The sequence below is a fragment of the Sebastes umbrosus genome, chromosome 13, assembly GCF_015220745.1.
Source record: "Sebastes umbrosus isolate fSebUmb1 chromosome 13, fSebUmb1.pri, whole genome shotgun sequence".
NCBI lineage: Eukaryota > Metazoa > Chordata > Actinopteri > Perciformes > Sebastidae > Sebastes > Sebastes umbrosus.
This window is the reverse complement of record NC_051281.1, coordinates 10271830-10299092: the sequence shown is the minus strand read 5'-3', so window position 1 is coordinate 10299092 and position 27263 is coordinate 10271830. Positions and strand designations below refer to the sequence as shown.

General features: G+C 40.8%; 3 protein-coding genes across 8 annotated transcripts in view; 2 read left to right on the top strand and 1 right to left on the bottom strand.

The window, feature by feature from the left end:
- The window catches only part of ranbp2 (RAN binding protein 2), a 28518-nt gene extending 19824 nt beyond the window's left edge, over positions 1-8694 (top strand). Inside the window, exons 22-31 of one of the 4 annotated variants that reach the window (XM_037788883.1) lie at positions 1421-1597; positions 3022-3108; positions 3318-3517; positions 3781-4062; positions 4132-4378; positions 5093-5182; positions 5289-5440; positions 5555-5828; positions 6104-6459; positions 7566-7871. In XM_037788883.1, the coding sequence (XP_037644811.1) occupies positions 1421-1597; positions 3022-3108; positions 3318-3517; positions 3781-4062; positions 4132-4378; positions 5093-5182; positions 5289-5440; positions 5555-5828; positions 6104-6459; positions 7566-7871 (2171 nt within the window). Of the gene's footprint in view, positions 1-1420; positions 1598-3021; positions 3109-3317; positions 3518-3780; positions 4379-5092; positions 5183-5288; positions 5441-5554; positions 5829-6103; positions 6460-7565 lie in introns of all 4 variants that reach the window. The other 3 variants (XM_037788881.1, XM_037788884.1, XM_037788882.1) reach the window with 3 other exon arrangements.
- Positions 8695-10903: 2209 nt separating this feature from the next.
- tpt1 (tumor protein, translationally-controlled 1) lies at positions 10904-17271 on the top strand. 2 transcript variants are annotated; one of them, XM_037790260.1, is made up of 6 exons: positions 10905-11061; positions 12301-12374; positions 15326-15510; positions 15878-15983; positions 16090-16206; positions 16835-17271. In XM_037790260.1, the coding sequence occupies exons 1-6, from the start codon at positions 11034-11036 to the stop codon at positions 16835-16837; spliced, it is 513 nt and encodes a 170-aa protein (XP_037646188.1). In that variant the 5' UTR covers positions 10905-11033; the 3' UTR covers positions 16838-17271. The 2 variants fall into 2 exon arrangements, with proteins under 2 accessions (XP_037646187.1, XP_037646188.1); XM_037790259.1 differs by lacking the exon at positions 16835-17271 and having other exon boundaries at positions 10904-11061; positions 16090-16281.
- An 886-nt stretch (positions 17272-18157) lies between these two features.
- Positions 18158-27263, bottom strand: part of LOC119500789 (general transcription factor IIF subunit 2-like) — a 47873-nt gene continuing 38767 nt past the window's right edge. The window contains exons 5-8 of one of the 2 annotated variants that reach the window (XM_037790718.1): positions 24708-24789; positions 21008-21107; positions 20657-20800; positions 18158-18647 (exon numbers count right to left, since the gene is read on the bottom strand). In XM_037790718.1, the coding sequence (XP_037646646.1) occupies positions 18486-18647; positions 20657-20800; positions 21008-21107; positions 24708-24789 (488 nt within the window). In that variant the 3' untranslated portion in view covers positions 18158-18485. The remainder of the gene's footprint in view (positions 18648-20656; positions 20801-21007; positions 21108-24707; positions 24790-27263) is intronic. The other variant, XM_037790719.1, reaches the window with a different exon arrangement.

Genomic DNA, 27263 nt, shown 5'->3' with positions numbered 1-27263 from the left:
CTACTAATTCATCTGGGTCATGGTGGAAATAGTGTGTAATGTTAAATAATTAATTCAAATGTGTTTAAAACTGTGGCTAAATTTAAATATATCTATTATCTTTAGAACAAAAAATTCCTCCGAGCCCTTTTATTATGGCTGAGTGGTAATTCAATATTACAATTTATCATCTTTTCATATAATTGTTTCATGATGAAAGTTTCATTTTGATATTGTGGTTCACAGTTCCCATGTCTTAATGAAATACAAAGTTGTTGTTTTTTACTCAAACCTGTTAGTTTGAGCTCTTAGATAGTAAGAAAGTAATTTTTGTCCTACTAAAAATGATAACTGTTGATTTTGTCTATACTGTATTTCTCCCGCCTACCAAAGAGCCAATGTCCAGTTATGTTTAGTTTCTTTCTACTTTTTTTCCATCCAATTCTTGATTCTGGATTGAAGGACAATCAGAAAATCTCATATTGTGCTTCAGGTCATAGGGGCTTAGAGGTTTTGCTATGATGTAAGGATGGGAAAAAAGTGTCATTGAGATTAAAAATCTCTTTTTCAAGAGTGACCTGGCCCAGAGGGCAGCACAAACATTGTTACAACAATAAACAATACAAATACAAAATACAAGCAGACACAAGCAAATACAGCTATCACACACTACTGGTGAATGAGCACAATATCCAGATAATATGCAATACAAGTTATAATACATAAAACGGGTTTAAAACGATTTCAGTGAGAAATTTTAGAGTGATCACATTGACCTAGAGTGCTATTTTCTCGATCCATTAACTTAAATCCTCCATAGTAATCAGCTCTGACAATTTCAGGTTCTTCTTTACATTATTCCACTGTAATAACTGTGGTAAAAATGTGGTAATGGTTAATGACCAGTTAGCATTTCATTACTCAATAGACAGAATCAAACAAGACATTTGTAAAGCAACAGGAGACACATCAGTAAAAGTGAATGTCTGTTGAAAGGTGAGCTGAGAAGATTCCTCGGAGCACGATCCCTCAGAGGAATGCTCTGTGCAACGTCACACATGCCATTTTTAGTGCAGGATGTGTAGCAACAGCATGAAATGCAATTCTAGTCTGGCTTCTGCCAGTGATGTGCACCTCAGCAAAGGCTAATTAGAGTGAAAGCTCAGGTATTTAATGCTACCATGTGTCATACAGTAAGTCTGTCAAATAAAATGAAAAACGGAGACATATGCATACAGAAATGTTCTCTTAATACAACTTGTCTTTGTAAATCAAATGCATGCTATTCATGTTTTGCTGTGCATGACTTTTTTGTGTGTGGATGTGGAACTAACACCCGTGTTTATAAAGGGAATAAAGCAGCTTAATGTCTGTTTTCTTCTAAGCAGTTCCTCTCAGGCTGACTGTGTTGCTCCACTTCTATTGTATCTGTCTGTCATAGGAACGCCTCAGGCAGAAGGAGGCGGTGCAGGGTCAGATGAGGACTCGGAGGTGGAGGTTGTGTATGTCAGGGAACCCACTGCTGAGCAGGCAGCTTTAGCCAGGAAACTCCTGCTGCCTCTCACCTTCTTCTGCTACCAGAATGAACCCGACTACACCAGCGACGATCAGACTGATGGTGAGACCAACAGTTAACAAACAACGATATAAAAGTGTGTGTTGTTGAAGTGAACATGGAGACCAAAAAGACTCCTATGACTCCATTTTTATTGTTGCTTCATTGCACAGATAGTATTGTCATTATTTAATTAATTTACCATCAGCTCATTTCATTAAAGCAAAATATGGCCACACGCATCCTCTGGGGCATTCACACCAAATGCAAAGTGAACTTTTTGCATGGCGTGATTACATACAAAGTCAATGCAAAGAGGCGAGTTTGTGGCAAGTGACGCTGTGTTGCGAAAGCCTATGAGCGTTGAGATTCTCATCCTGTTGTCACTGACGTCTTGATGTAGTTGAATCAGAAATGGAGGGGGAAAAAATATAGTAGCCGTCTGTAGGCATCCAGAGCTATGATAGTACATCATATTTCTACAAAGACCGGACGGAACTTGTGTATAAATGTATGTGTATAAACCACAGGCTGTCTATGGTATAAACAACAACGTCGCTGCGGTATTTATGCATAGATGACGTTATGTTGAGTGTTGATGGAGCAGCTGCAGTGTTGGCATAGCTTGGTATTGATCGATCCAAACTCCGTTGAGAAAACAAGCATTTTAAAAGTTGTTTGCTCGTTCTCTTGTGGACAGACCTGACAAAGCATGAATTCTGACTTTTTAAACATCTACATAATTTTGTAGTTATTTCTGCATCTTTTTGATCTGTTTATTGCAATTAAATCACAGCACAATCTGCCGCCGGATGATGTTGTGATCCCAGACACGGCGGCGTTTGGTTTTCCAGCATATCTGGGTCTTCCACAACATGTACAAAGCAGCAATAGTGGTTATTTCGGCCTTGTTGGTATCTACATGGATGTAAACCCCTCCTCCTCTCCGGCGCGTCTAGCGTGAGTGATCTCGGCGGTCAAACTCGTGCGAGTAACGCAAGGTGAAGATTCGCTTTGCATTTTGTGTGAACGCAGAATTAAAGGGTGAAAAAGCTCTGCAGTGCTTTTATCACTGTGCTGCTTTATTGAAGTCAGCGCACACTGCTTGCTGGCTGCATGATTACTGTATGTACATTCCATATAACCATCCTGAAAATTGAATATATGACAAATAAGTGTAAATAAAGAAGAGTTTTCATTCAAACACATTTTTGAAGTGGCAGAAAGCAACAAAAGGTCAGGATTATTTTCTCTTAGTCCATTTTGAGTTTGTTGCTGTTGTCTCTCACTATGGCAACAAAATGTGTCTGCTAATTTGGCCATCATGGGGCTGAAAATCTGAATGTTTCAATCAGAGAAGTAAACTAAGCAAACACAGAGCTGTCTTACGTTCTTGCTCACTGGTATTGTCCAAGGTCTGTGGGAGTGAAGTGGGACTTGATAGCAAAAAAAAGGTTATTTAAGAGAAATGTGTTTTGAATTTTCAGATGAGGACTTTGAGTCAGCAGTAAAGGCGTTGAATGGAAAGCTCTACCCCGATCCTCCGGAGAAAAAGGCTGCAGCATGTGGTGATGGTACGTATGTCACACACACTGTTTTATCCAATTACTCACCCTCACTTTTGTCACTTGTCAAGTACCATATCGGTTCAATTCATTTCACAGACATTTTCTGGGCTGTGATAGATAATAATCTTTTCAATACAGTATTCACGACATGGCAAGTATGTGGTCAAAAGTAATGCTCACCTGTCTAGCCCTAAACATGTGTATACCACATTCAGAGCCAGACTGCCAGGTGGTGTGGGAGAAGAAGCCGACGCCAGAGGAGAAGGAGAAGGCCAAAAGCCTCCAGCTTCCACCCACCTTCTTCTGCGGCCTGAGCACCACAGACAGCGACCCGGACCACGACAAGCCTGAAGACTTTGAGACAGAAGTCCGCAAGGCTCAACAAGACCTGGTAACGGACACAACACGCAATAATGCAAATCAAATAATCATCTAAATACAATAGATTACACAGTGTACACATGTGGTCAGCTGCCAAGTCTTGATTCAAAAATACTCCCATCAATGTGATGGCTAGGTCATACATTTAGTAACGCAAGCAGGTCATCTTAGCTGCATCCATTTATAGTGATGGACAAAGCTGATGTTTATGCCTGGGGTGTCTCACCAGTTACAGTTTGTTTTTTGTTAATGAGAGAGCATAAGTATTATTGTAGTTTAATTCCTAAATTGTTTCAGGGTGCCGAATTAAACCAAGCTGAAGAGGCCTCCAGCAGCGCTGCTGCAGCCCCAGAAGAACCGACATCAGGCCCGTCATTCAGCAGCGCAGCGGCTGCAGACAGCACGGCGGCTGCAGACAGCACAGCGGCGGCTGCAGACAGCACAGCGGCGGCGGCTGCAGACAGCACATCGGCGGCGGCTGCAGACAGCACATCGGCGGCGGCTGCAGACAGCACATCGGCGGTGGCTGCAGACAACACAGCGGCGGCGGCTGCAGACAGCACAGAGGCGGCGGCTGCAGACAGCACAGAGGCGGCGGCTGCAGACAGCACAGCGGTGGTGGCTGCCGACAGCCCAGCGGCGGCTGCCGACAGCACAGCAGCGGCTGCAGACAGCACAGCGGCGGCTGCAGACAGCACAGAAACTGCAGATAGCAGAGCGGCTGCAGACAGCACAGCCGTTGCAGACAGCACAACTACACCGGAGGAGCAGACCTCAGACCAGCCAACTGAGACACAGAGTGAAGCTCCTAGCAGCAGCTCCCCCATTGACCTGTCAACTAAGAAGAGCCCAGAGCCAGAGTTCAGCACTGGGACTGCATTTACAGCTAGTCAAGGTATGGACCACTTGCTGATTATTACTACAGGTGTAAGACCTTTGACAGTCCACATGTTGTGTATGGGTCAGAGTAGGTTTGTCTGAATGCTACACTGTGGCCTGGAATATGATGGAAATGTAGCACAGAGAAGTTTGGGAAGAAGTTGGACACGTACTGCTGCTCTTTTTGATACCTTAAATACTGTTTAATCCGGCGGGAGGTGGAGAGCTCCGTGTCCGGCAGCAGTGGCTCCTACTTCGGCCAGGAGTAGAGCTTCACCTCGTTGCTCCGCTGGGAGCCAACACCGACCCCACGCTGCTTGAGGCCAAGGCCTTACTGCTGGGCCCACTGGAGGGAAGGGAGGCACGGGAGAACCAGGACTGCGCGGAGCAGACTGTTAGACTCTGCTTCTGCAGTAAAATTAGAGGTTTTCTAAAGGGACTCTGGTGCTCTGAAACACTACCGCTTTCGACCACAGGGACCGCCAAAATCAACACCAAATGAATGTTCCTCGTAGCTTTCAGTAAAAGATCTGAATAATTCTTTCAACACTAAGCATCATCTTCAGCTTCAAGTTAGATTTATTGCAGAACTATTGCCTCAGATTACTTTATACAGTGTTCATTTTGTTGTGTCCAACACTGTCGGCTGGAATCATGCATACAAAAATTAGAGGAATAAAAAAACTGCATTCAATTCAGTATTTCATGCTTGCTTTTTCCCTCCCACCAGACTCCTCCGGCTTTGGCTTCGACTCGTTAGGAGGCTCCTCTTTTGCTGATTTGGCCCACACCACAGACGCATTTGCATTTGGAACTCAAGGTTGGCTTCAACATTAACATTTTCTTAAGATTTGACAACTGACTGTTTTAGCATGTTGTTACCAATACATCACAACAAAATTATATTTCACTTCTCTTTTATGAAGACTCCAACTTCTCGTGGGCAAATGCTGGAGCGTCAGTATTTGGGGCCGGAGTGTCCTCTGCGCCGAAAAACAACGGCGGTGAGGAGGGCAGTGATGAAGAGGACGCTTCCAATGTGGACATTCACTTTGAGCCAATAGTGTCATTACCAGAGGTACCTTAAAATGCTGAGCTCTCATATTATGGTCTTTTATTTTTTAGACATTAAACTGAAGTGTAGTGAGTGAGGTACAGGACCACACCTCATCTTTGTGTAATTGTCTCTCAGGTGGAGACAAAGTCTGGAGAGGAGGATGAAGAAATCCTGTTCAAGGAGCGCGCCAAGCTGTACCGATGGGACCGAGACCTCGGCCAGTGGAAGGAGCGTGGCGTCGGCGACCTCAAGATCCTCTACCACCCAACCAAACATTGCTACCGAATCCTGATGAGAAGAGAGCAGGTGCTGAGGGTTTGTGCCAACCACACAATCATTCAGGCGATGGAACTCCAACCAATGAACGCCTCGGCTAACGCACTGATCTGGACGGCTACCGACTACTCAGGTACACTTGTAGTGTTGCTGCTAAGTCAGTAAGCGCTGCATTTGTCTGTTCTTATTTTAATTAGCTAGCATCTAGTGACTACACACTTATATATTTGTACATTGATTTAATTACCATTATGTCTTACTTTCTTTTGCATTAAACAAAACAAAAAGCAGTTGTGGATTCAACAGAGGGATTTTTGAAGGCAGATAATAGCCAAATATTACTTTGAGCTAACATGAGTATTGGTGCTTTTTAGCTGTCTTCTAGCTGATATTTTCTTGTTTTTCCAGACGGCGACGGCATAGTGGAGCAGCTGGCGGCCAAGTTCAAAACCCCCGAAATAGCCGAATCCTTCAAGAAGATTTTCATTGAGTGTCAGAGACGCACGGGCCAAACTGAAGACGATGCCTTGTGTATCTCCACACCACAGATGTCCAGAGTTCAAGAGCACTCCAGAGACACTAACCCCAAGGTGTTCCTTGAAGTGGCAGGCGACGGCCAACTGCTGGGCACAATCACCGTAGAGCTTTTCTCCCATATTGTCCCCAAGACGGCGGAGAACTTCAGGGCTCTCTGTACAGGCGAGAAAGGTTTCGGGCTTCGGAACTCCATCTTCCACAGAGTCATACCGGCCTTCATGTTGCAGGTGAGGAGATTATCAAGACTAGGTGACACACATAATTAAGTGTATCGCATCCTCATGTTTCTATATTACTGCACATGGCTACTTTTTCATCAATTAATACCAGCAATCAGAGAAAGTGCTTTCAAAATTCAGACTACAACAGTCAATAATATAAAAAGCTGCATCTTTTCAATACCAAATCCTTCTGCAGTGCATTACATATGTCCTGTAATTTACAAAAATAAGGTTTTCACAGAGCAGCTCTAAGACAGTACACTTCCTGAATGCCTATGGCATTTTACACTGCATGAATTAGCCTAGCGGCTAGCAGACTTCTCCTTAATCATAGCTCTGCATCTCCCTCAGCCTGCATGTAAGTTTTCTCAGCCAAAAAATGTTGAAACAGGGCAGCTTAAACTGGTCTGGTAGCGTGAGCAACCGCGGAGTGTTTGAATGCTCCGCGTCTGCAAAGCTCTGCCACCAGAGACACACGGAGATCATTGGAGAGAGAGAAAGAGGAGGAAACAAGCGTGACCGTAAATGACAGCAGAACGCTTTAAAGACTCACACTGAGCTGAAAAGAAACCAAACTCCTGATTACGCAAGCAACGCCACAACCGCTATGTTCACATTTTTTCTTTTGAAATTCATTGCAATGGGAGCGCCGCCCTACCTTGTGCGAACATTTTTAATCTACGGATATTCCGTATCATAGCAACCAGACGCAATCAAAGCGTCTCAGCTGAAAAAATGCTGCGCCTCATTGCCCTTCTGTGTTCTGCATTTAACAATAAACAAGTATTTAGTTTTAAAACTGTCGTCTTTGTCATTTAAAAAAACAATATACCTAATAATAGCCTAGCTATAAAGCTTATTTATACAGCACTAAAATCAGGAGAAATTAAGTAATTTGCAACAACAACAAAAAAAGGCGATAATACGGCATATTGCGCTGTTGAGCCAATCATTATCACCGCAGGGGGAATTCTTTCACGGCGGCAGCCCAAAGTTAGCAGGTCATTGTTGTGGAATAAACTCCAACAGGTTTTGTATGGCCCTAATACCTAATTATTTCAGTAGCAGATCACAATGTAACATTACTGACAAGTTCCCCATTGGTCTTTTAGGGTGGTGACTTCACCAACAATAATGGCACAGGAGGAAAGTCCATCTACGGCACCAAGTTTGAGGATGAGAACTTCGATGTTCGGCACACGGGCCCGGGCATTCTGTCGATGGCCAATCGCGGGCGCGACACCAACAACTCACAATTCTTCATCACCCTGAAGAAAGCCGAGCACCTGGACTTCAAACACGTGGCTTTCGGCTGGGTTCGGGGCGGAATGGACGTGGTGCAACAGATGGGAGAGATGGGCACAAAGGGAGGCGTGCCCACAAAGAAGCTTGTCATCACAGACTGTGGACAGCTGTAGCTTTTTTAAATGTTAAGATCAACGTTTACAGCTTGGTTTCGGCAATAACGTTATGATCAAAAAAGACTTTGGATAATGATGTGTTTCCTGTGCAGTGCTTCTGCTAAAACTGAATCCATAGTCATGAGGCATATGAGAATTAAACACTGATCACAGGACTACTGATCAAGACCCTTCACCAGAGAAACTTGGCTCCTGGAATTAGACATCATTTCTATCTAGCTGTCCTATAACATAATCACAAATGGGAAATAGTACGTGGGAGGAGGCATTTGGAGCAAACATAGTACACTTTTGCTCTATTGCACTTGCATCTTTATCGCCGTCTGTCAATAAATTCTCATCATTTTGTTTATTTTGTGTGTATAGTTGTACATGGATTACTTTTTTTTTTTCTTCTTTTCTTTTGTCTTGCATGTGCTCAATATGAATGTGCTGGTCCTCTTCATAAGCTCCACTCTGGTATGTTTTCCCTTTTTGAGGAAGTCTTAACTATAATTAAAAGGTGAGGTTGTTTTTTTGAATGCACCTACTGGTTTGTAACTGTGTACTTTTTACTGTAGGGCTCCCCCAGTGATTTTTCTTTGTGTTAAGTGGATTTCACAACGTGCAGATAATTGGACTTCACACTGGCCCACACAAACTTGACTCATCTCGCCGTGTTGCCCCGTGGACGGAGGGTGGCTCGATGATGACATTACATCTGGTTTGGATTTTACAAAGGCAATCCATTATAGTTTGAGATAATCACAAAGTTGAAATGGTGCTTGTTGTACCAAAATAATTTGCTTATAAAGGAGAAATAAAGTTGTTTTAAAAGTAATGGATGGCTGTTTGAAAGATTTTCTTTTTATGTTTGTCCTGAAACAAATGTTGCTATTGATTTTTACAGTCTTAATGTCCACTTGTAACCTCAATACAGGCTGTAATCTTTGTATGGGGGTGTGCTGTGAGCAGTTCAACCACAGTCTTTTTTTCTTCCTAAATTATTTCAAGTTAATTTTATTTGAAGTGTTTTTAAGAACCTGAGTTTACATTCTACACTCGTAGATTTTATAGGCTGTATTTATAGCCAAAATATATTTAATCTTGACCTCTTTTAAACCATAAAGATTCCTTAGTTCACCACCAGAAATGTTAAGGCCTTCATGTTGAATGAACAGTTAAACTAATAAAACATCCTGATCAAAATCCAAAATAACATTCAAATAATTGAAATATGAGGCTTTATTGTCGGTGTCTGGTAGAATTTCTGGTTAAGTGAGGACTTGGACACATGTTTTCAGTATTTCTTGACTTATAAAATAGAGAGGTGGAAGTGGTGCTCTTATTTCCTTTAGACGCCACAAAGTTAACTCCTTTCTATTGAGTCCATTATTTTAAGTAGTATGAATGGGAGCCAAGATGTTTCATCCCGGAGCGGTTACTAGTCAATACCATATACAAATAGATAATGGAGGCCCTTTTCCGCCAATAAAAGAAGAAAAAAAATTAAAAGTCAGATATGATAAAATGAAAATACTCATGGTAAGTCAAAATGTATATTTACTATGTCATAATTAAGAGATAGTAAGTTGATATACTAGGAGTAATTTTAATGTGCATAACTTTTAATCTTTTCTTAAGTGCTGTCAAACTTAACGCGTTAACGCAAATTCGTTTTAACGATACTAATTTCTTTAACGCATTAATGCAATCGATCTTTCAGAGGTTGTAGCGGGCTCAGTTTTAAAGCTAGATACTAAAAAATCTAAGGAATCCATTGGTACGTCATACTAGCTTGTCGAGAAGGAGGTTAAGAAACGTTCCAAACTTCCGCTAAATTTTGGCGCGATAAAACTGGCATGGCCATTTTCAAAAGGGTCCCTTAACCTCTGACCTCAAGATATGTGAATGAAAATGGGTTCTATGGGTACCCACGAGTCTCCCCTTTACATGCCCACTTTATGATAATCACATGCAGTTTGGGGCAAGTCACAGTCAAGTCAGCACATTGACACACTGACAACTGTTGTCTGTTGGGCTGCAGTTTGCCATGTTATGATTGTGAGGGTTTTATAATAAAAGGGACTGTTTGTAAGAATCAGAAATGCTTGTTAACAGCGACACCTGTGGCCGTTAAGTCAACGAAAGTCAGCATCCGGCTCGCGCTTGTGCTCGCTCTACATAGACATGAACAAGCATCGCTCAAAACAGTGAGGTGACACACGTCAGCTAAAACCACAATATCACTCTATATTTCACCTGCTTGGCAGTAATGTTAGCTGACCAGACGGAGGTCTCTCCATGAATCAGTGCTGATATAGTGTTGGCTTTTCCTGCCTCAGCCTCCCGACCGCGGCCAGAGGGAGACACCGGAGTTTTGGTCGGAGATGATAATGTTTCTCGCTGCGGAGCCCCGTCACTTCAAAAGACACGGGAAACCTCTGTTGGTCTGGAGGAGCTGCAGCATTTATTTCTGCACAAACATCCACTGTACATTCACTAGATATTCTCAGAGCTCTTCTTCAGTGTGTAGTGTGCGCGCATGCACACGGGGTGGAGCGAGCTGAGTGAAGGCAGGCAGAGGAGCAGAGGACAGCAGAAACGCCTGCCCTGGAGACCAAAGCTACGGTCTCCCCCGCATACTCCGACCGCGGCCAACACTGTTTTGCAAGACGGGCTTCACTAGATAGAACTTTGCGGTTTTGGTGCTTCCGTGTAGTTTGTGTTGGAGTTTTGTCTGAACAGCGTAGCCACACGGGAGAGCGCATGGGACACCGACCCGGATTGATTTATACGTGTAAGAAGTTACAAACAGTCCCTTTAAAGTACATTTTGAACAGATGACCAACTATGGACAATCCTGCGATTCAATATTTTAATCGATTGACAGTCCTACTTTCTTTTCTGTACTGGCAGAAATGGGCTCCTCTCTTCCAAGTCCCTGGGCAGGTAGATAGATAGATGACATAGATGACATAGATGACATAGATAGGTGTAGCACCACTTTTGGCCACCATGTCAAAAGTGGCAGCAGACAGCTCAGAGGCCGCCCCAGGATGACGTCAGCAGGATGTAAATGCAGCACCCCGAGGCCGACTCGCTCTTTTTCCTCTCCAGAGCTGTTTGGGGCGGCAGGCCTAGCTTTGTGTCTCTGAAACACCAACACCACCCAGCAACATGATCATCTACAAGTGCATCATCTGCGGTACGTCAGCACGTTCAGTGTTCTCTTGAATAATATTAGGTTAGCGGTAGAGTCGCGGAGGTTGTTATTGGGCTGTATCGTGTTTACTGGGTAGAGTCGGCTAGCACTAGCTAAAGGCTAGCTAGCCTAGCTAGGCTATCGTTAGCTAGCTAGTTAACGCGTGTTAGCCGGATGCTAACCAGGAACCGGATGACTGTGTGATGATCCATCTGGAGTCTGCAGTGTTAGCAGCATGTCGGCTAACCGGTGATGCTCAGGCCGGTTAGCTTTTAGCTTGTAGCCCCGGCTAGCGTTAAACTACCGGTACATTTGGTTAAAAGTGTGACTACCGTGTGTGCCCTAATCCCAACGAATAACAACGGTTATTAACGGTTGACTCTTAACAACGGTTATTAACGGTTGACTCTTAACAACGGTTATTAACGGTTGACTCTTAACGACGGTTAACTCTTAACAACGGTTATTAACGGTTAACTCTTAACAACGGTTAACTCTTAACAACGTTTATTAGCGGTTAACTCTTAACGGCTATTAACGGTTAACTCAGTTCAAATTATTTTTTATATAACGTCAAATCATAAGAGTTGTCTCGAGACGCTTTATATATAGATCAGGTCCTAGACCGTACGCCGTAGTTAAGAGACCCAACAAGATCCACCAAGCGCGATGTGGCCAGGACAAAACGATCTCAACGGTCCCAAAAGTTAACGGTCTCAACGGTTAACTCGTGTTAACGGCTAGATAACTCTTCTTCTAACGGTTAACTCTCAACGGTTAACTCCTGTTTTAACGGTTGTTCGGGAAATTAATGTAATGTCAGTCTTAATGATCATTACGATTTACTCTTAGCGGAATATATATATATATATATATATATATATATATACACACAGGAGGGTGGTTGTGATGTGGGATGTTAGTGTATAACATCAGTAACGGGGTGTACGTGGCCTTTCAGCGGCCTGTTAGCTGCTAACTGTTAGCTGCTAGCATTAGCATCGCTAGTTGGGAGATGCGGGCCTGCGCGCGGCTTCTGCTCTTTACTTCATCACTAAAACATGTTCATGTCTACTGAGGAGTTTAAGCTGTCCGTCGTCTACGCAGCTTGTAGTTTATGGCTCATCCCAGATAACGTAGCTCGTAGTGATGTGTCGTTAGACAGATGTTAGCTCAGAGATGCTTCTTTGTGTTCATCCGCTCAGTGTGACTGACTGACTCACTGACTGTTTCCTCCCGCAGACGATGAGATGTTCTCGGACACCTTCAAAGTCACCGTCTCTAAGAGTGGCATCTTCTATGAAGTTGAAGGAAAGGTGAGTTTAGTGGGGTTAGTTGGGGGATCTGTATGTATGTGTGTTTGGTTAGACTTTGTTTCCACATGGTTGGTCTAATCTATAATGCAAGGCCACAATGAAAAAGCACATTTCACCGTTTCAACAACCTTTATGGTACATCGCTTATCTACAGTACTGTTATAACCAGGGTCTGAAATTAACTTGTTTCATTGCCTGCCACTGTGGCAGTCTAGTATTTTTTCTTTTGAAATCTCTGCGCTAAATGAAGTAATAACATTTTAGATCTGATGTCATTCAATGTTCGATATATTTTACACAAAAAACATTATATACATGGTAAATTACAGTGTTCGGATTACACCGTGGAGGGAGGGTAGTGTTACTGTACTTTGTTATTGTTATCTATAGTGGTTGTTTGCATAAAACCACACGATTCAAACGATTATGAATATTTAAATATTTGCTTTGATTAAAAAAAAATCTTGTAAAGTTGTTATGACGTCATGACGGCCCCGTTAACTTTGTATTTCACCACTGATAAGCGGTGGCAGCCAACAGTCTCTGCGTTGTGTTTGTTTGTAGACCAACGGCTGACGGTTAACGTTTCACTCCAACGAACCACAGACAGCTCTGATGTCGATTCAACTTATATTTATTTGCTTACAAGCACTTCAGGACACATGTTCACCTAGGAGATACAAGCCACGTCTCTTAGATTATACGTTAAACATCGACTATACATTAATATTTACAGTTTACACACACATACTCACCTGGGAGATACAAGCCCGGTCTGACTCGTTCCCCCAGTGATGAGCTTTTATATCTCCATCTTTACCATGGATACCGTAGTATTAAATTCAAAATATGAAAATAACACAAATATGTACACCTAACAATTATCAAATAAAGTTAAAATTACTAAAAATATAAATAGTAACAAGAGTTAGAATTTGTTAAACTGAAATTGTGTATCTAATGTAACATACAAGAGACATATGTTACAGCTGCAACTTTTAAAGCGACACACCATTCTGCCGTTCATGAAAACAAACGATATGATTATCTTGCATAATATTTTCAGACAGTCATATACTAGTTAGGATTCACGTTGATAAATATGAGTGGACAGTGACAACCGTTTTGTTTCACTTTATTTCTATTTATTTCCGACACGCAAATAAGTAAAAAGAAAATCTTATTGTTCAATCACCACAGCTTGTACTTCATACGTGAAGCCACGCACTTAATTGGCAGAGCTATCCATTGTTATGCAATTGTTTTTAAATAGTTCTTCTTCCCTGAACTGAAATTCAGGTGATGAGTCATGTGATGAGTCATGTGATCAGCGCTTCTTTTGTGGCTGACTAAGCCTGGAGGTATGTGAATGGCAGTGTACTGTCCTTGCATGACATCACCTCAGGCGCGGTGAGGTACAGGGTGTGCTTCCAACACACGCAAAGGCATTAATCATGGTAATGGAAATAAGTTAATGACTCAAAACCACAACCAGACCTTGACAACAAATTATGCTGTCAAGTATAGAATATTACTGCGTATGATTAAAGAAGTTGCGTTTACAGATAGGTTCTTGGTAGAGAGACGTCGCAATACCACTTTTTAATGTCCGACACAAAAAACTTGTATCTTCCGATACCGTCTTTTTCCCTTTCTTAAACAACTAAGTTTAATAAATGTAATAACTTGAGTTACTTTGCAGATTCAGGTTATTAAAACGAAATATAATGAACTAATAAATTGTGTATTATAGATTAAACTACACAGCAATATATAAAGTAATTGAAATGACCTAGACATTTACCAGCTGCTACATTAAAGTAAGTAACACTTAACACATTTTAACACTATAATTAGAATACAATAAGGAAATGTATATTCTGCATAATGAGTACTTTTACTTTTGGTACTCTTAAGTGTATGTTGATGCTAATACTTGTACTTTAACTTGAGTTGCCTAGTATTTTGAGTACAGGACTTAAACTTGTAGCTAGTATTTTACACTGTAGTATTACTACTTTTACATAAGTAGAGATCTGAGTTTTTCTTCCATCTCTGTATGTTAGTATTAGTTTATTAGTAATGTTAAACGGGTTTCCTTTCTCACATATACACAATTATCAGATGCAGTTAATGCAGTGTAGTGCATGCACTGGGTTCAAGTCTGAAATATTGACAAACAGACACTTTTACTTTTCGCTTCGACACCAAATCCATCGTCTCATCTGTCGACTCTCTCTCGTCCCGTGTGTGAAATATGACACCTGCTACTGTGACTACATACTGAGTAGACACTTTCACTTTTTAACGTCCAACTATGTATTGATAGCATGGCGCAGATACGCAAAAAATAATTAAACCGGTTTTATTTCAGTAAAAAAAAAAGAAAGAAAATAAAACGAGTGTGACGGCGGTGGGTACGTAATGTAATCGGTGTGTGCCCCACCACCGGTAACACCGACTACAACGGCAAGCCTACAGCTTACTAGAAAATATCGCGGACGGGTCAAAAAGTGACAAAGCAGCATTTCGAGCAAGTTATTAATAACTTACAGAAACACACGTACCACCACGTAATGTGCTGTCAAGAGGTTGTGGAAATTGTACGTATTTCTTTGAGATCACATTGTTTAGGGAAGCGCTCAAGGCATTTTAAACGTTAATATAGCAGTAGATCGTGTTCCTTTTTAATTGTGGGAAGCCAAAATAATGATCGCGATTAGTATTTGATTAATTGTGTGGCCCCTACATTTATATTTATACCATTTTAGGGCTTAAGGCCTTAGGAGGAACATTGGGTTTGGGCCTATGACTTTCCAGCGTTCACCTATCCTCACCTGCCAATCATCCGCCTTGCCATCGATCTCATTGTCACTGTGAATCACCATACATTGATGTTCTTTCCCTCATGTTCGTCTGTCTTCTCTGTTCCCGTTGCTTAATGTGTCTAGGCCGTCACCAGGACAGAGGGCTTCGATGAAAAATTAATTTCGGCCAACGCCTCTGCCGATGAAATGACAGAGGGCACCGATTCGACTTCCGTCTCTGGAGTAGACATCGTCCTCAACCACAAACTCCAGGAGACGTTCTACAACAAGAAGGCGTATCTGACTCACATGAGAACCTACGTAAAAGCGTGAGTACCAGCCAGCCATCTGTCAGCTGACCTGCTGTATATCCCTTTTTTATTTTCTCCTTCAAATGTGCACACACGTTGGTGTTTTACGTGTGTGCACATTTGACACTCCCGTATCCCATAGTGCGGAAGTGTTGATGTAAATGACATTAAGTGTCGTTAAACAATTTTCTTCTGGAATGTGAAACATGTTAGATATCTGGGAAATACTGTAGGGGGGAGCGGTGAGGCCAAAATCTTCTATCACAGTGTATGTAATTGGGATTGGGAGAGGGAGTTGGATTGTTGCATCCTCAAATGTAACTGTGGTATATTGGATATGAAACAGTGATTCTTTAAAATTGTACATTTTTGTTTGCATGTCCAGCGTTAAGGCCAAGCTGCAAGAGACCAATCCAGACAGAGTGGACGCCTTCGTGGTTGACGTCCAAAAAGAAGTTGGGGACATCGTGAAAAACATGTCCAAATACCAGGTATCATGATTATTATGAAAAACGAGAGCTGTGCACAAACCCATATTGTAAACCACCCAACGACCGATTGATCGTCTTCTGACATGACGTCTTCGTCTCCCTGCAGTTCTTCACCGGAGAGTCCATGGATCCAGACGGCATGGTGGGACTGCTGAACTACCGCGAAGACGAGATCACACCGTACATGCTTTTCTTCAAAGATGGTCTGCTGATTGAGAAATGCGTAAGTACTCTGCTCCAAATACACACAAAGCATCATGAAGTGTTTTTTTTATTATTGTGATGCTGCTGTAGGAAAAACATTTTTTCACAAAACAGTTTGACATGTTTTTTTTAACAAGTCGCATCGTCTGCTGTGAAAAAAAAAGAGGCAGATTTTAAATGTATTTCATGCAGTTTCACCCTTCGTGATATAATATTCAAAACACTTTAAATATATCTTTAATCTCAGATTGGGGAACGTGGTGGGATGACATTGACGTAAAGTTATAATCGGCATTTGTTTGATGACTAAAAAATACTTAGTCATAGTTTCATGTAGCACTAATTACAGTTAGCTTACACATGGATATTACAGGATGTAATCTCTGACTTCCTTTACTTCCTGTGTGCTATAAAAATACAGCTGTTTTCACACAATAAGTAGTACTAACAATGAGTAAACGTTGTAAAATTGTACCTGTTCAAAGCAAAAACACTTGTCTTACATATTTCCTTGGATGTGTATGAACTTAGGTGGTATTATTTCTCATGTAACTATACCAGAACTTGAATTTGGTTAATGTTGGAGTGCACAGGAAGTTCAGTAATTGCAAAAAGATACTAATAACGTGTATTCTTCTTTGTTGCAGTAACTACATCTGCTTTTCAACTGGCTGCTGCTTCCCAAATGGCCCCAAGAGCAGACCGAAGGAGCACTATTTTGCATCATGCCTGAACGGAAACATTCTTGTACAATTTCTTATATTCACATTATGGCCCACAGCAGCGCGCCCAAAGGCTGGTTGAATCAAACACGATTGGCCACTGAATACCGTTTTTAAACTTTTTCTTTACGGCTTTTGCAGTGTTTGATTTTCATCCCAGGATTGGCCCCGTGTTTGTGATTGAAATTAAAAGGCAGGCTCTGAAGTATAGAAGGTTTTTTGTTCTTCTGTCTGCGTACTATTTTAGCAATGATCTATAAAGGTTGATCTCCTCAGACCTTGTTTATGGTTGCATTAAATATGATTCCATCTACAATGAAAATACTTCTGGTTTAATTTGAAAATAAAGTCTAGTACCACCACTTACTGTTTTGCTGTTTTTCTTTTTAATACATATAAAATCAGTACAACCACAAAATATCCATTATATTTACATTTTACAAGGCGTTGTTGAATACTCCATTCTGATTGGTTAATCACAGCGTTCTGAGGTCTGTTCTTTACAGCGGATAGTTGCAGTTCTGATGTTGGACTCTGGCAGGCCGTTTGTGTCAAAATATTGATTTCTTACATAAGTAGCCGTGTAATAAGCGAGATAATTTACAGCTAGGGAGTCATTGTGAAAGAAACCCCTTCAGGGCGATGAGAGACCGCTCTGTGACGGGGTTTCTTTCACAACAATGACCGGCTCGCTGTACATTATATCCCTTACATGTATTTCCAATTTTATTTTATACAATCGAAATCGCTGGATTGCAGTGATTGCCTCAAAAGGTTGTGAAACAAAATATTAAGTTAAGGGTACCATCATTTTTGTCCAGTCCAGTTTCATTAGTTTGTTTTTTAAAATGATTCTGTTGAACCACAATTCAAAAACAATATCTGATTTTCATTAGTTCATTTTCAGTACATTTTTATTATTACTTTTGTCAGTTTCAAGTTATTTCAGTGACCATTGTGGGTTTTTCTTTCTTTAACGGAAGGGTACCAACAATTTTGTCCACGTCTGTAACTAACCATAACCGCGATCTCGCTAAGCAGTCCTACGACGGTGGTTAACTCGGTAAGCTGGGCATACACTCTGTGATTGTAGAAATGGTGTGTAATTCCTACTTCTACTGTACGAGTAGATCGATTGCAACGTAAAGCCGAAGCTCACGATTTATGTGCTCACAATGTACGATCTGACCGTCAGCCACGACCTGAGTGCTCACACCAAGTGTGAAAAAAAACAAAACACACTTGATATGATCACTGTCGAACATATTTTAACATTCCATTTTTTAATGTTTTTTTCCACCTTACATTTCCAGACAGCCAATGGTTATCATTTAACTTCCAAAAACTTGATTGAAATCCATCACTGAACAATATGTCTGTTTATTTATGTTAAAGTGCTGTGCTAGCAGACTTTTCCACCCAATGATAATGTTAACTCAAATGATGAACTCAAAAACATCACATACTGCCTGCATACCCAATAAACAGTATTTTCTTTTGACATATATATTTAGGAAGTCACTGAAAAACCTGAAAGCTGTGTCTTTTCTCTCCATGTGAGAGGAACTGGCTGGAACTAGGCCTTCTGCATCTCCTCCTCTTCCTCAGCAGACTGGTAGTGTCGGTACTCTGGCTTCAGCTCCCAGGTGCATTTGTGAGCCCCCTTGCTGTTGTATGTCCCGATATCCCTCATGATTTTTTTCAGGTAAGTCTGGAGAAACAGAATATACAGAAACACCTATCAGTCTTATTTGACATAAGATTGTATTTAGCCTAGGGCTGTCAAAGTTAATGCGCTAACGCTGATTCCTACATACTATGCTGTGACTTTTTTTATTTTTTTGACATGGTATACTACGACTTATTTTTTCCAACATATTATACTATGACTTTTTTTTCATGAAATTTTTCGAAATACTATACTATAACTTTTTTTCATGAAATTTTTTGACATAATACTATGACTTTTTTTTCATGAAATTTTTCGACATACTTTACTATGACTTTTTTTCATGAAATTTTTCGACATACTATACTACGACTTTTTTTCATGAAATTTGACATACTTTACTATGACTTTTTTTCATTAAATATTTCGACATAATACTATCACTTTTTTCCATGAAATTTTTTGACATACTATACTAGGACTTTTTTTTCATGAAATTTTTCCACATACTATACTATGACTTTTTTCATGAAACTTTTGGACATACTATACTATGACTTTTTTTTCATGAAATTTTTCGAAATACTATACTATAACTTTTTTTCATGAATTTTTTTGACATACTATACTATGACTTTTTTTCATGAAATTTTTCGACATACTATGACTTTTTCCATAAAAAATTTTGACATACTATACTATGACTTTTTTTCATGAAATTTTTCGACATACTTTACTGACTTTTTTTCATGAAATTTTTCGACATACTATACTGACTTTTTTTTCACAAAATGTTTCGAAATACTATACTATGACTTTTCGACATACTATACTGTAACTTTTTTTCATGAAATATTTTGACATACTATACTATGATTTTTTTTTCATGAAAATTTTAGACATACTATACTTTTACTTTTTTTTCATGAAATTTTTCGACATACTATGACTTTTTCAACATACTATACTATGACTTCTTTCTTGACATTTTTTTAACATACTATACTACGACTTCTTAATAACATGCTATACTACCATAGCTCAATACATTTCAACTATTTAAAAATTCCATACTTTCCCTGACTCAATTTTCAGACATCTCGGTAGATTTTTCAGACAATATTTGACTACGTAACTTTCGACTCTGGGTGCATAGAGTGCTGTGAGAGGACTACGGTGCCGTTGTCCTTGAATATGCCTTACGATTGCCGCCTCCCCCATGTTGGAGATGTTGAACAATTTCATACAAACATACATCTAGCTTTCTTTCCAATTTGGAATCCTTAGCCAACCAGGCTTTATATTCTGGATTGTAAAACCAGCCCTCGGAAAATTTGGATTTACCAACTGTCCATCAGAAGTGCTAACTTCTTGTGACTTGAAGACTCAACTCAAGACACACCCAGCTTTGCTTCTCATTTTAATCTGCTTAGACTTTTCATTTCTGTAGTGACAGAACTGTTATGTTTCATGAACGAGCATGAATCCAACAGCAGGAGCTGTGGAAGACCATTCAGTGGTGCTGTGTGAGAGACAATACTCTCCAAAGACCACTGGGTGTCTCTGTTGAGCTTGTAGGGACATGCCCACTGCACCTGATGAATACCAGTGTTTCCAGACTTTTCATAATGGGCATTTCGGTTACTTTAGTTCAGTTAATTTGAGTGTTAGCCAAGTGCTTTAGGAGAGAAATGATGGTGTGGAGTGTATTGCGGCGTTTGACTCCTACTCAGCCGATGGTTATGCAATCAGATGCAATCAGAGGGAGAAGAGGACCTCAAGGTCTCATCAGCACCTACACATTGCTGTTCACTGTGAGTTGGAATGAATCCACTGCACTGTATCGATTCATCCCATTCTTGTGTGTGTGTTTGTGTGTGTGTGTGTGCGCGCATGTTGGCCCAATTTTCAGGCCACAAAAGATAGTGTGAACAGGCATGAACGTCATGCCGTGGGCGATTCGTTCAAATTTAACAAAGCAAGGTGGATAGTGGGCAGGTGAATTGTTTTCTTGTTTTTTTCCAGCTATATTGTTACGTGTATGTTTGTTTGTGTGTGTGTGCGTTTGTGCTGCTCACCACAGGTTGTTTGGTGATGTCCACCAAGTCCTTAATGTTGTAATACTGGTGCTTCTCAAAGGCAGAGAAGAGCATGTCCAACACGACCTGCTGCTCAGCCCTCACCATCTTCCCCTCCGACTTCTTCTTCTTCTCATGCTCCACCTGAGAATCATACTGAATGAATTAATAATAGCAACAACTTCCATTGCTTCAGTGCAACAACTGGATTTTACTTTCCACTTTAAATCATTTTGTAACAATATCAAACTGGTTACACACACACACACACATCTACATATATATATATATATATATATATATATATATATATATATATATATAGACAGCTATGCCATTATTAGTTCTCACATTGAAATCGTGGTTGGCCACAGGCTTGAAGATGGTAGTGACGGCTCTCTCCAGCTGCTGTGACAAACGCTGAGGCTTGGTGGACTCTTTAATCTGCATCCTGACAAACACAAACACACACACACACGCACATGCACACGCACACGCACACGCACACGCACACACACAAAGAGAGATAAAGTTTGCTTTGTGTTTTCTGCGATCTAACGTGATCTCTGCTGACAGATGTGCCTGTTAGCATGGAGACAACTGTCAGCACCTTGAGGTTAAACTTACCAAATAAGTAACGGCAGCTGCTCTGCTTTCTATTTATTTATTGTTCACCTCGACTTGGCCGGTCATTAAACACATTTTATTTAAACTGATGGCCACACAAATAGAAAAGATTATGAGCCTGGAAGAAAATATTAAACACAAAGCACAACAGCTGGCTGATGTCTTACCATAATTACCATGATATACTCATAAACATATATTAACCATAAACGGGGGCGGCAGTAGCTCAGTCCGTGGGGACTTGGCTTGGGAACGGAAGTCCCCGCATGGACCAAGTACGGACTGGTGTGGGCTGGTAGCTGGAGAGGTGCCAGTTCGCCTCCTTGAGCAGGACACCGACCCCTAAAAACTGCTCCCTGGGCGCTGTATAGTAGCTGCCCACTGCTCTTAATATACTAGGATGGGTTAAATGCAGTAGCTAAATTTCACTGTGTGCTGTGCTATGTACAACGTGACAATAAAATTTGATTTACATTTAAACAGCTATGCTAATGAGGCCATTAGTAAAGCATGATGATGCATTAGAGGTATTTCTAACTCTACATACGTTTGTTGTTTCTCTTATGAGTCATATTTCATCCTCCATATATTAATAAGCACAATCAAAACTGATATCACAAATGAATAAAATGTATCAGTAAGAACTACAAGCAGTGAAGAAAAACAAACATCACTCTCTCTAAATGAAAAAAATGATTTGAATTATATTTCTTAAAACATTCAGATGTCTTTTTGTTGTTTTTCCCCTCTCCAATATGTGCATTTATGTGGCAAGTGTTACATCACTTTCTCTAGAGTAGGAACATGTGGTGAAGTTGGTACTTAAACTGTTCTTGAATTGTGTCCACACACACACAGACGCCGTCATGACAGCATGATGCCCTGCATATCCTGTAGCCTGCCATGATGGAGGGACATTTGTCAGCTGCCAACTGGAGTGAAAAGTGAAGACGTTCATTGTCAAGTCAGAAATGAAATACAGTTGGACAAATCTAAGTTGTACTATACATTACACCGCAATACCATCCTGTAACGTCTAAGGAGAATCCAGCCAGATGATCAGCACAGATAACGGTCTTTTGATGGCAGATGACAGAAAAGGGTTATTGAGGGAAATCTTTTTTTTCAGCTTTCCTGTAACCTAAGCTTTTCCTTACTGATTTGATGGCTGACACAGAAACGGGCTCAAACACTAAAGCAAACTGTGTTGTGTGTTTGCCTTGGGTTGTATTGTAGCAGTGCATCTGCCACAGTGATGCGGTTGCTATAGCAATACCATGCACTAACTAGCTGGAATGACGGATTCCGATGAAGAGGAGACAGAAAGCATTTAAAAATAAAAAAAGGCAGAGTGGACTCGAGTGTTTAGTGAACACAAATTGCAGCGATGCCCCAGTCAACATGCCAAACTTCTCTACCCACTGTTGGAATTAATGCACAACACTTGAACAGATTGTGTGCTGTCCAGGGGTCGAAAAAAAAACAAGAAAGCAAATGCTGCTCTAACATTTGTGTGTTCATTATTTAACTAATTATGAGAATAATCCATCAATAGTTAGTCTGATCCTATATTGCAATGGAAATGCTGCGACATACAATGAATATACTGTGTACATTGTGGGGCGGCTGTAGCTCAGGGGACAGATAGGTCGTCCTTAATCACAAGGTTGGCAGTTCAATGCCTGGCTCCTCCTGTCCACATGTCAAAGTGTCCTTTAGCGAGACGCTGAACCCCAAGTTGCTCCCGACGGGCTCCGCCATCGGTGCATGAATATGTGTGCGAATGGGTGAATGAGACGCAACTTGTAAAGCACTTTGTCCCGTAAGTTAGTGAGGATTGGATAAAGTGCAGCAGACCTTGAGACGATCACCGCCCATGGCAACTTCCTGACCATCCAGCCAGACCAGCCGGACCAAACGCCACCGAAAGCAGAGCCGACCACCCCAGGAGGAGTGGGAGGAGAGCAGGGATGGGAGTTAAACTAACCCAACTAGGACCTCAATTTCAATTCATTTTTATATAGCGTCAAATCATAACAGAAGTTTTCATATAGAGCAGGTGTAGACACATACTCTATAATGACCTAAGGCTATTCCACTACCGAGCCTGCTCTCGGCTGATGTCCGGTTGCAGGAAAATAAGAATAAGCCTTCAGGCTAACCCAGCAATGGGAGATCGGTGACTGTTGTGCCCACATCTTTACAGAGACCTGGCTCCATCGTGGCATCCCAGACAGACCGCAGGACAGAGCGCAGGACTCCAGTGGGACAAGAGGAGGTGGACTCTGGGTTTACATCAATGATGTTTGGTGCTCAAACATAGTCAAAGTTGATGGACAATGTTTCCCTGATGTCAAATTTTTAATGTAAGATGTCGGCCCTACTATCTGCCCATAGAATTCGCCAATGTTTGCTGCTGTTTACATTCCTCCTGATGCAATTTGTTTTTTTTAAATGTACCACAGGAATGCACCACTGTTTTGTTGTTTTGTTTTGTCATGTTTTTCTTGTGTAGCATAAGGCCCTGATCAGACAGAGTGTGTTTAAGCAGCCTGGGGCGGCTTTTCATTAATTAAGAGTGGAGTGTTTTTCTTGCGTTTTTACAGGAGCGCCCTGAACCCCTCAAGTTCAAAGAAATTCAAGTCCGAGGGTAAAAGCGTCCGACATCATTAGCGTTTTTTTTCTCATTGTTGTGACTTTTGCTGGAGCTGTAAGACTTTACCAACCGTAGTGACCATGATCTGAACAGAAAAACATCAGGAGGCAAATTAGTGTGGTACCTGAGATTTTGGGCAAGTCATTTTCATTAATTTAAACTGTATTATTAACTACATAACGTAGAGTTCAAGGTTTGTGTTTGTGCATACGTTAGCACTCATTTGGTGGTTGCCTAGCAACAATTTCTAAGAAAAGCAAATAATGCTCTGTCTGTTCGAGCAACAAAAAGGCCATGTGGTGTGCCTTGTGTTTTCCACCTGCAAAACACACTCTGTCTAATCCCGGCCTAAATGGATTAGGCTACAACTGCATTTCGTTGTGCAACCCTGTGTTGCAGAATGACAATTAATGAGCCTTGAACATGCAGTCAGTCCGTTCACCATGAAATATTACACACGGCATATCATTGAGTTTTTCAAAGGGTGTAGGTAGAAGGACAAATTACAGTTAGGTTTTCATAATAAACAAGAATCTTACTATTAATTACAAGTTTCACATATTTTGCACAATTATCATGTCATCACCCGGTGCCAGTAACGACTGCTGTGCTTTTTTACAATATTTACACTGGAGTGTTTTTGTTTTAAACTGTCTACAGTTGCTGAATTTCAATTTACGGTCTATCCCATTCTTTGCCACATCCCATTACTCTAACTTACTGTAATGCATGAGACGTTTCTGAGCTGAAATTTCAAAGTTCACTCACTTCTTCAGCTTCATGTAGTTGTCATTGACGACCGGTCTGCATTCAGCTCTGTGCACCACCATTCCCTCCAGACTAATTTCATCTACAACAAAGACAGTGACTCAGTTGCTCAATCATGATTCAGACACATGCACACAGGTGGAAAATAAAGCAAAACTCCACATTTTGTTGTTTTAAAACTTGCTTAAATAACGTAAATATACTTTGAACAAAACTCCCCATAAACAACAGAGAAAATGTGAAACATGCATCTGATAGGGCATGATTTATGGCTTTTTTTATCATCATATAATAGCTATCCCTGATTACCAGTTTCCAACCCGAAATATTGTTCATGTCATCATACAAATTGTAATTACAGCACAACTCAGATTTTTCTAAAAGCTCGGATATATCCCAACTAGCACTTATCAATACAGAAGTGCCTGAAAAGCAAAACCATTATGGACACCTCACATCAGCCATAGTCCATTGTTCAAGGTTATTAAACACATTAAAGCTTATCATAGTCAGTTTTTGTTGAGAATAGATTGATATTAAAACCAAGTTTTTTATATAATATAATGCAATGCAATGCACCAGCACCACAATTAACACCTCTGACACAGTGTCAAAACAGACCAGCTTAGGCTCTGGCTAAAAAAATCTGTCAGACATGAAGACTGCAATTTACAAATGCCTCGCCACCCAATCTGACACAGCGGGAGAGCATCTGCAAGGAGGGGAAATTGCCTAAATCCAGGTGTGCACAGCTGGCAGAAGCAGCCTCAAAAATACATGCAGCTGTAATTTGTCAGTGGGGCTTCTACAAAGAGCTGAGTAAAGTGGATAAACATCTACCACATGTCATCGGGTTTAGTTTTCTATTTTTAACTTACCTTTCAGATAAAAAAATTACATAAAAAAATATGTGACACACTTCTAAAATACAACACGTCGTTATAGATTAAACCAGAGCTTCTGAACCATTTGAACCACAAGTTTCTTGTATTACAAAATACAAGATGACATTTGAACAAATCATGATATACCTTCGCCAAATACTCATTTTTATAGAGCTTTTATAGAACTTGAACGCATCCTAGCAATCATCAATGCAACCTCCGTTAACGTTAGTAGTGCCGTTATTGAGCCAAGCAGGATTGTGCTGCTTACCGGCTGCTAACAGCTAACGTTACTAGTTCTCCTTATGCCGATTTGTTGTTCACAATGTACCATTATCAAGGAACAAATAGGGTGCGTCCCATCAGATTTATTAGCGCCACGCTGTTGAGCGTTTTGTTTCCAAACAAACTGAAACATGATACAGTATGCGTATGGCGTTACGTCATTGTGCATGCGTAACTGTCGGAAAGTATCAATAACAGCAATCGATAGTCACTAAGGCATGCAATGCTAACGAATCAAACAACCAGGAACCGGTTCTCAACGGGAACTGATTCTCTATTCCCATCCATAGCATTTTCCCTGTCTGCGAAAGTGGCAGACGGCCTGACAATTTTATACACCACTGCCAATAATTTAGCCGCATTTGGCGGGTGGCAGGTGTTAATTTAATTTTATCTTGTGACCCTTTGGAGGGGCACGACCCCTAAGTTGAGAACCACTGGACAAACCTTTCTAACTATATATAGAGTAGTTAAAACTAACTCCGTCTCAACCAGCTACAACAGGAAAATGCGTCAGTCATTTTTCTGCAGAATAATAAATTGGTACTTGAAGTACATTTAGCTGAAAATACTTATGTACGTTTACTTTAATATGCATTATTATTTATTATTTTGTTTTTATACTGTGGTATAAGTACTTCTACTTAAGTGAAGGATCTAAATACTTCTTCCAAAACTACCAGTAAGCCTTCCATAAACCAGTCACAACTCCTCTCAATGTGACATTTACAGCCATTTCTGATTTGCATTGAACATGCTCTTTTCACTTGTTGCATTTATTTTTCAAGGTGTTCTTTCATAAGGTGCTTTATCCAATTATTCATCTGTACAACCCACAACCTTTTACCGAAACCATTTGATGCCTCTTCTGCTCCTCTCCAATCAGAATGATGAGTCCAGTTGGTGAGCGTTGGCGTTATATTGGCAGCAGCTCGGTCTATTATGCATTGTTGTATGATTTGGAATTGGAATGTATCTTGACAGATAAAAAGGTCTGAGAAGCCGCTACATTTCACACCCACCAGTTAACAATACCAGCAGAGAGAGAGAGACTAAAAGGGCAAACACAGAGAGGAAGTCTACAGGGAGCGGTAGAGGTCAACAAACAGGCGGCGAGGCATTGATAATAAACAGATTTACAGGTCCAGATGAGCCGTGGAGGAGGGGAAGAGGCTGTCAAACTTATTTCAACGTTCTCTTACAATATCCATAAACAGTCAAAGGATCCCCAGGTGTGAAATCCTGTCCTGGTAAATCCTCTAGGGATTCATGCCAATTCCCTTTCTTGTCTTCACACTTCCCTCACTTGCGTCTTTTCCTTTTGTCTCCCACTTAAAACGTGGGGGTGAAATGCAAAGAAGTGATACACGGAAAAGACGTCTTTCCC

What these genes read in the sequence shown, in the direction of transcription:
- tpt1 (XM_037790259.1), top strand. Translation starts at nt 11,034, where the DNA reads ATGATCATCTACAAGTGCATCATCTGCG. An exon ending in TCTATGAAGTTGAAGGAAAG is followed by an intron (nt 12,375 to 15,325) that starts GTGAGTTTAGTG and finishes TAATGTGTCTAG; the next exon opens with GCCGTCACCAGGACAGAGGG. An exon ending in AAAACATGTCCAAATACCAG is followed by an intron (nt 15,984 to 16,089) that starts GTATCATGATTA and finishes GTCTCCCTGCAG; the next exon opens with TTCTTCACCGGAGAGTCCAT.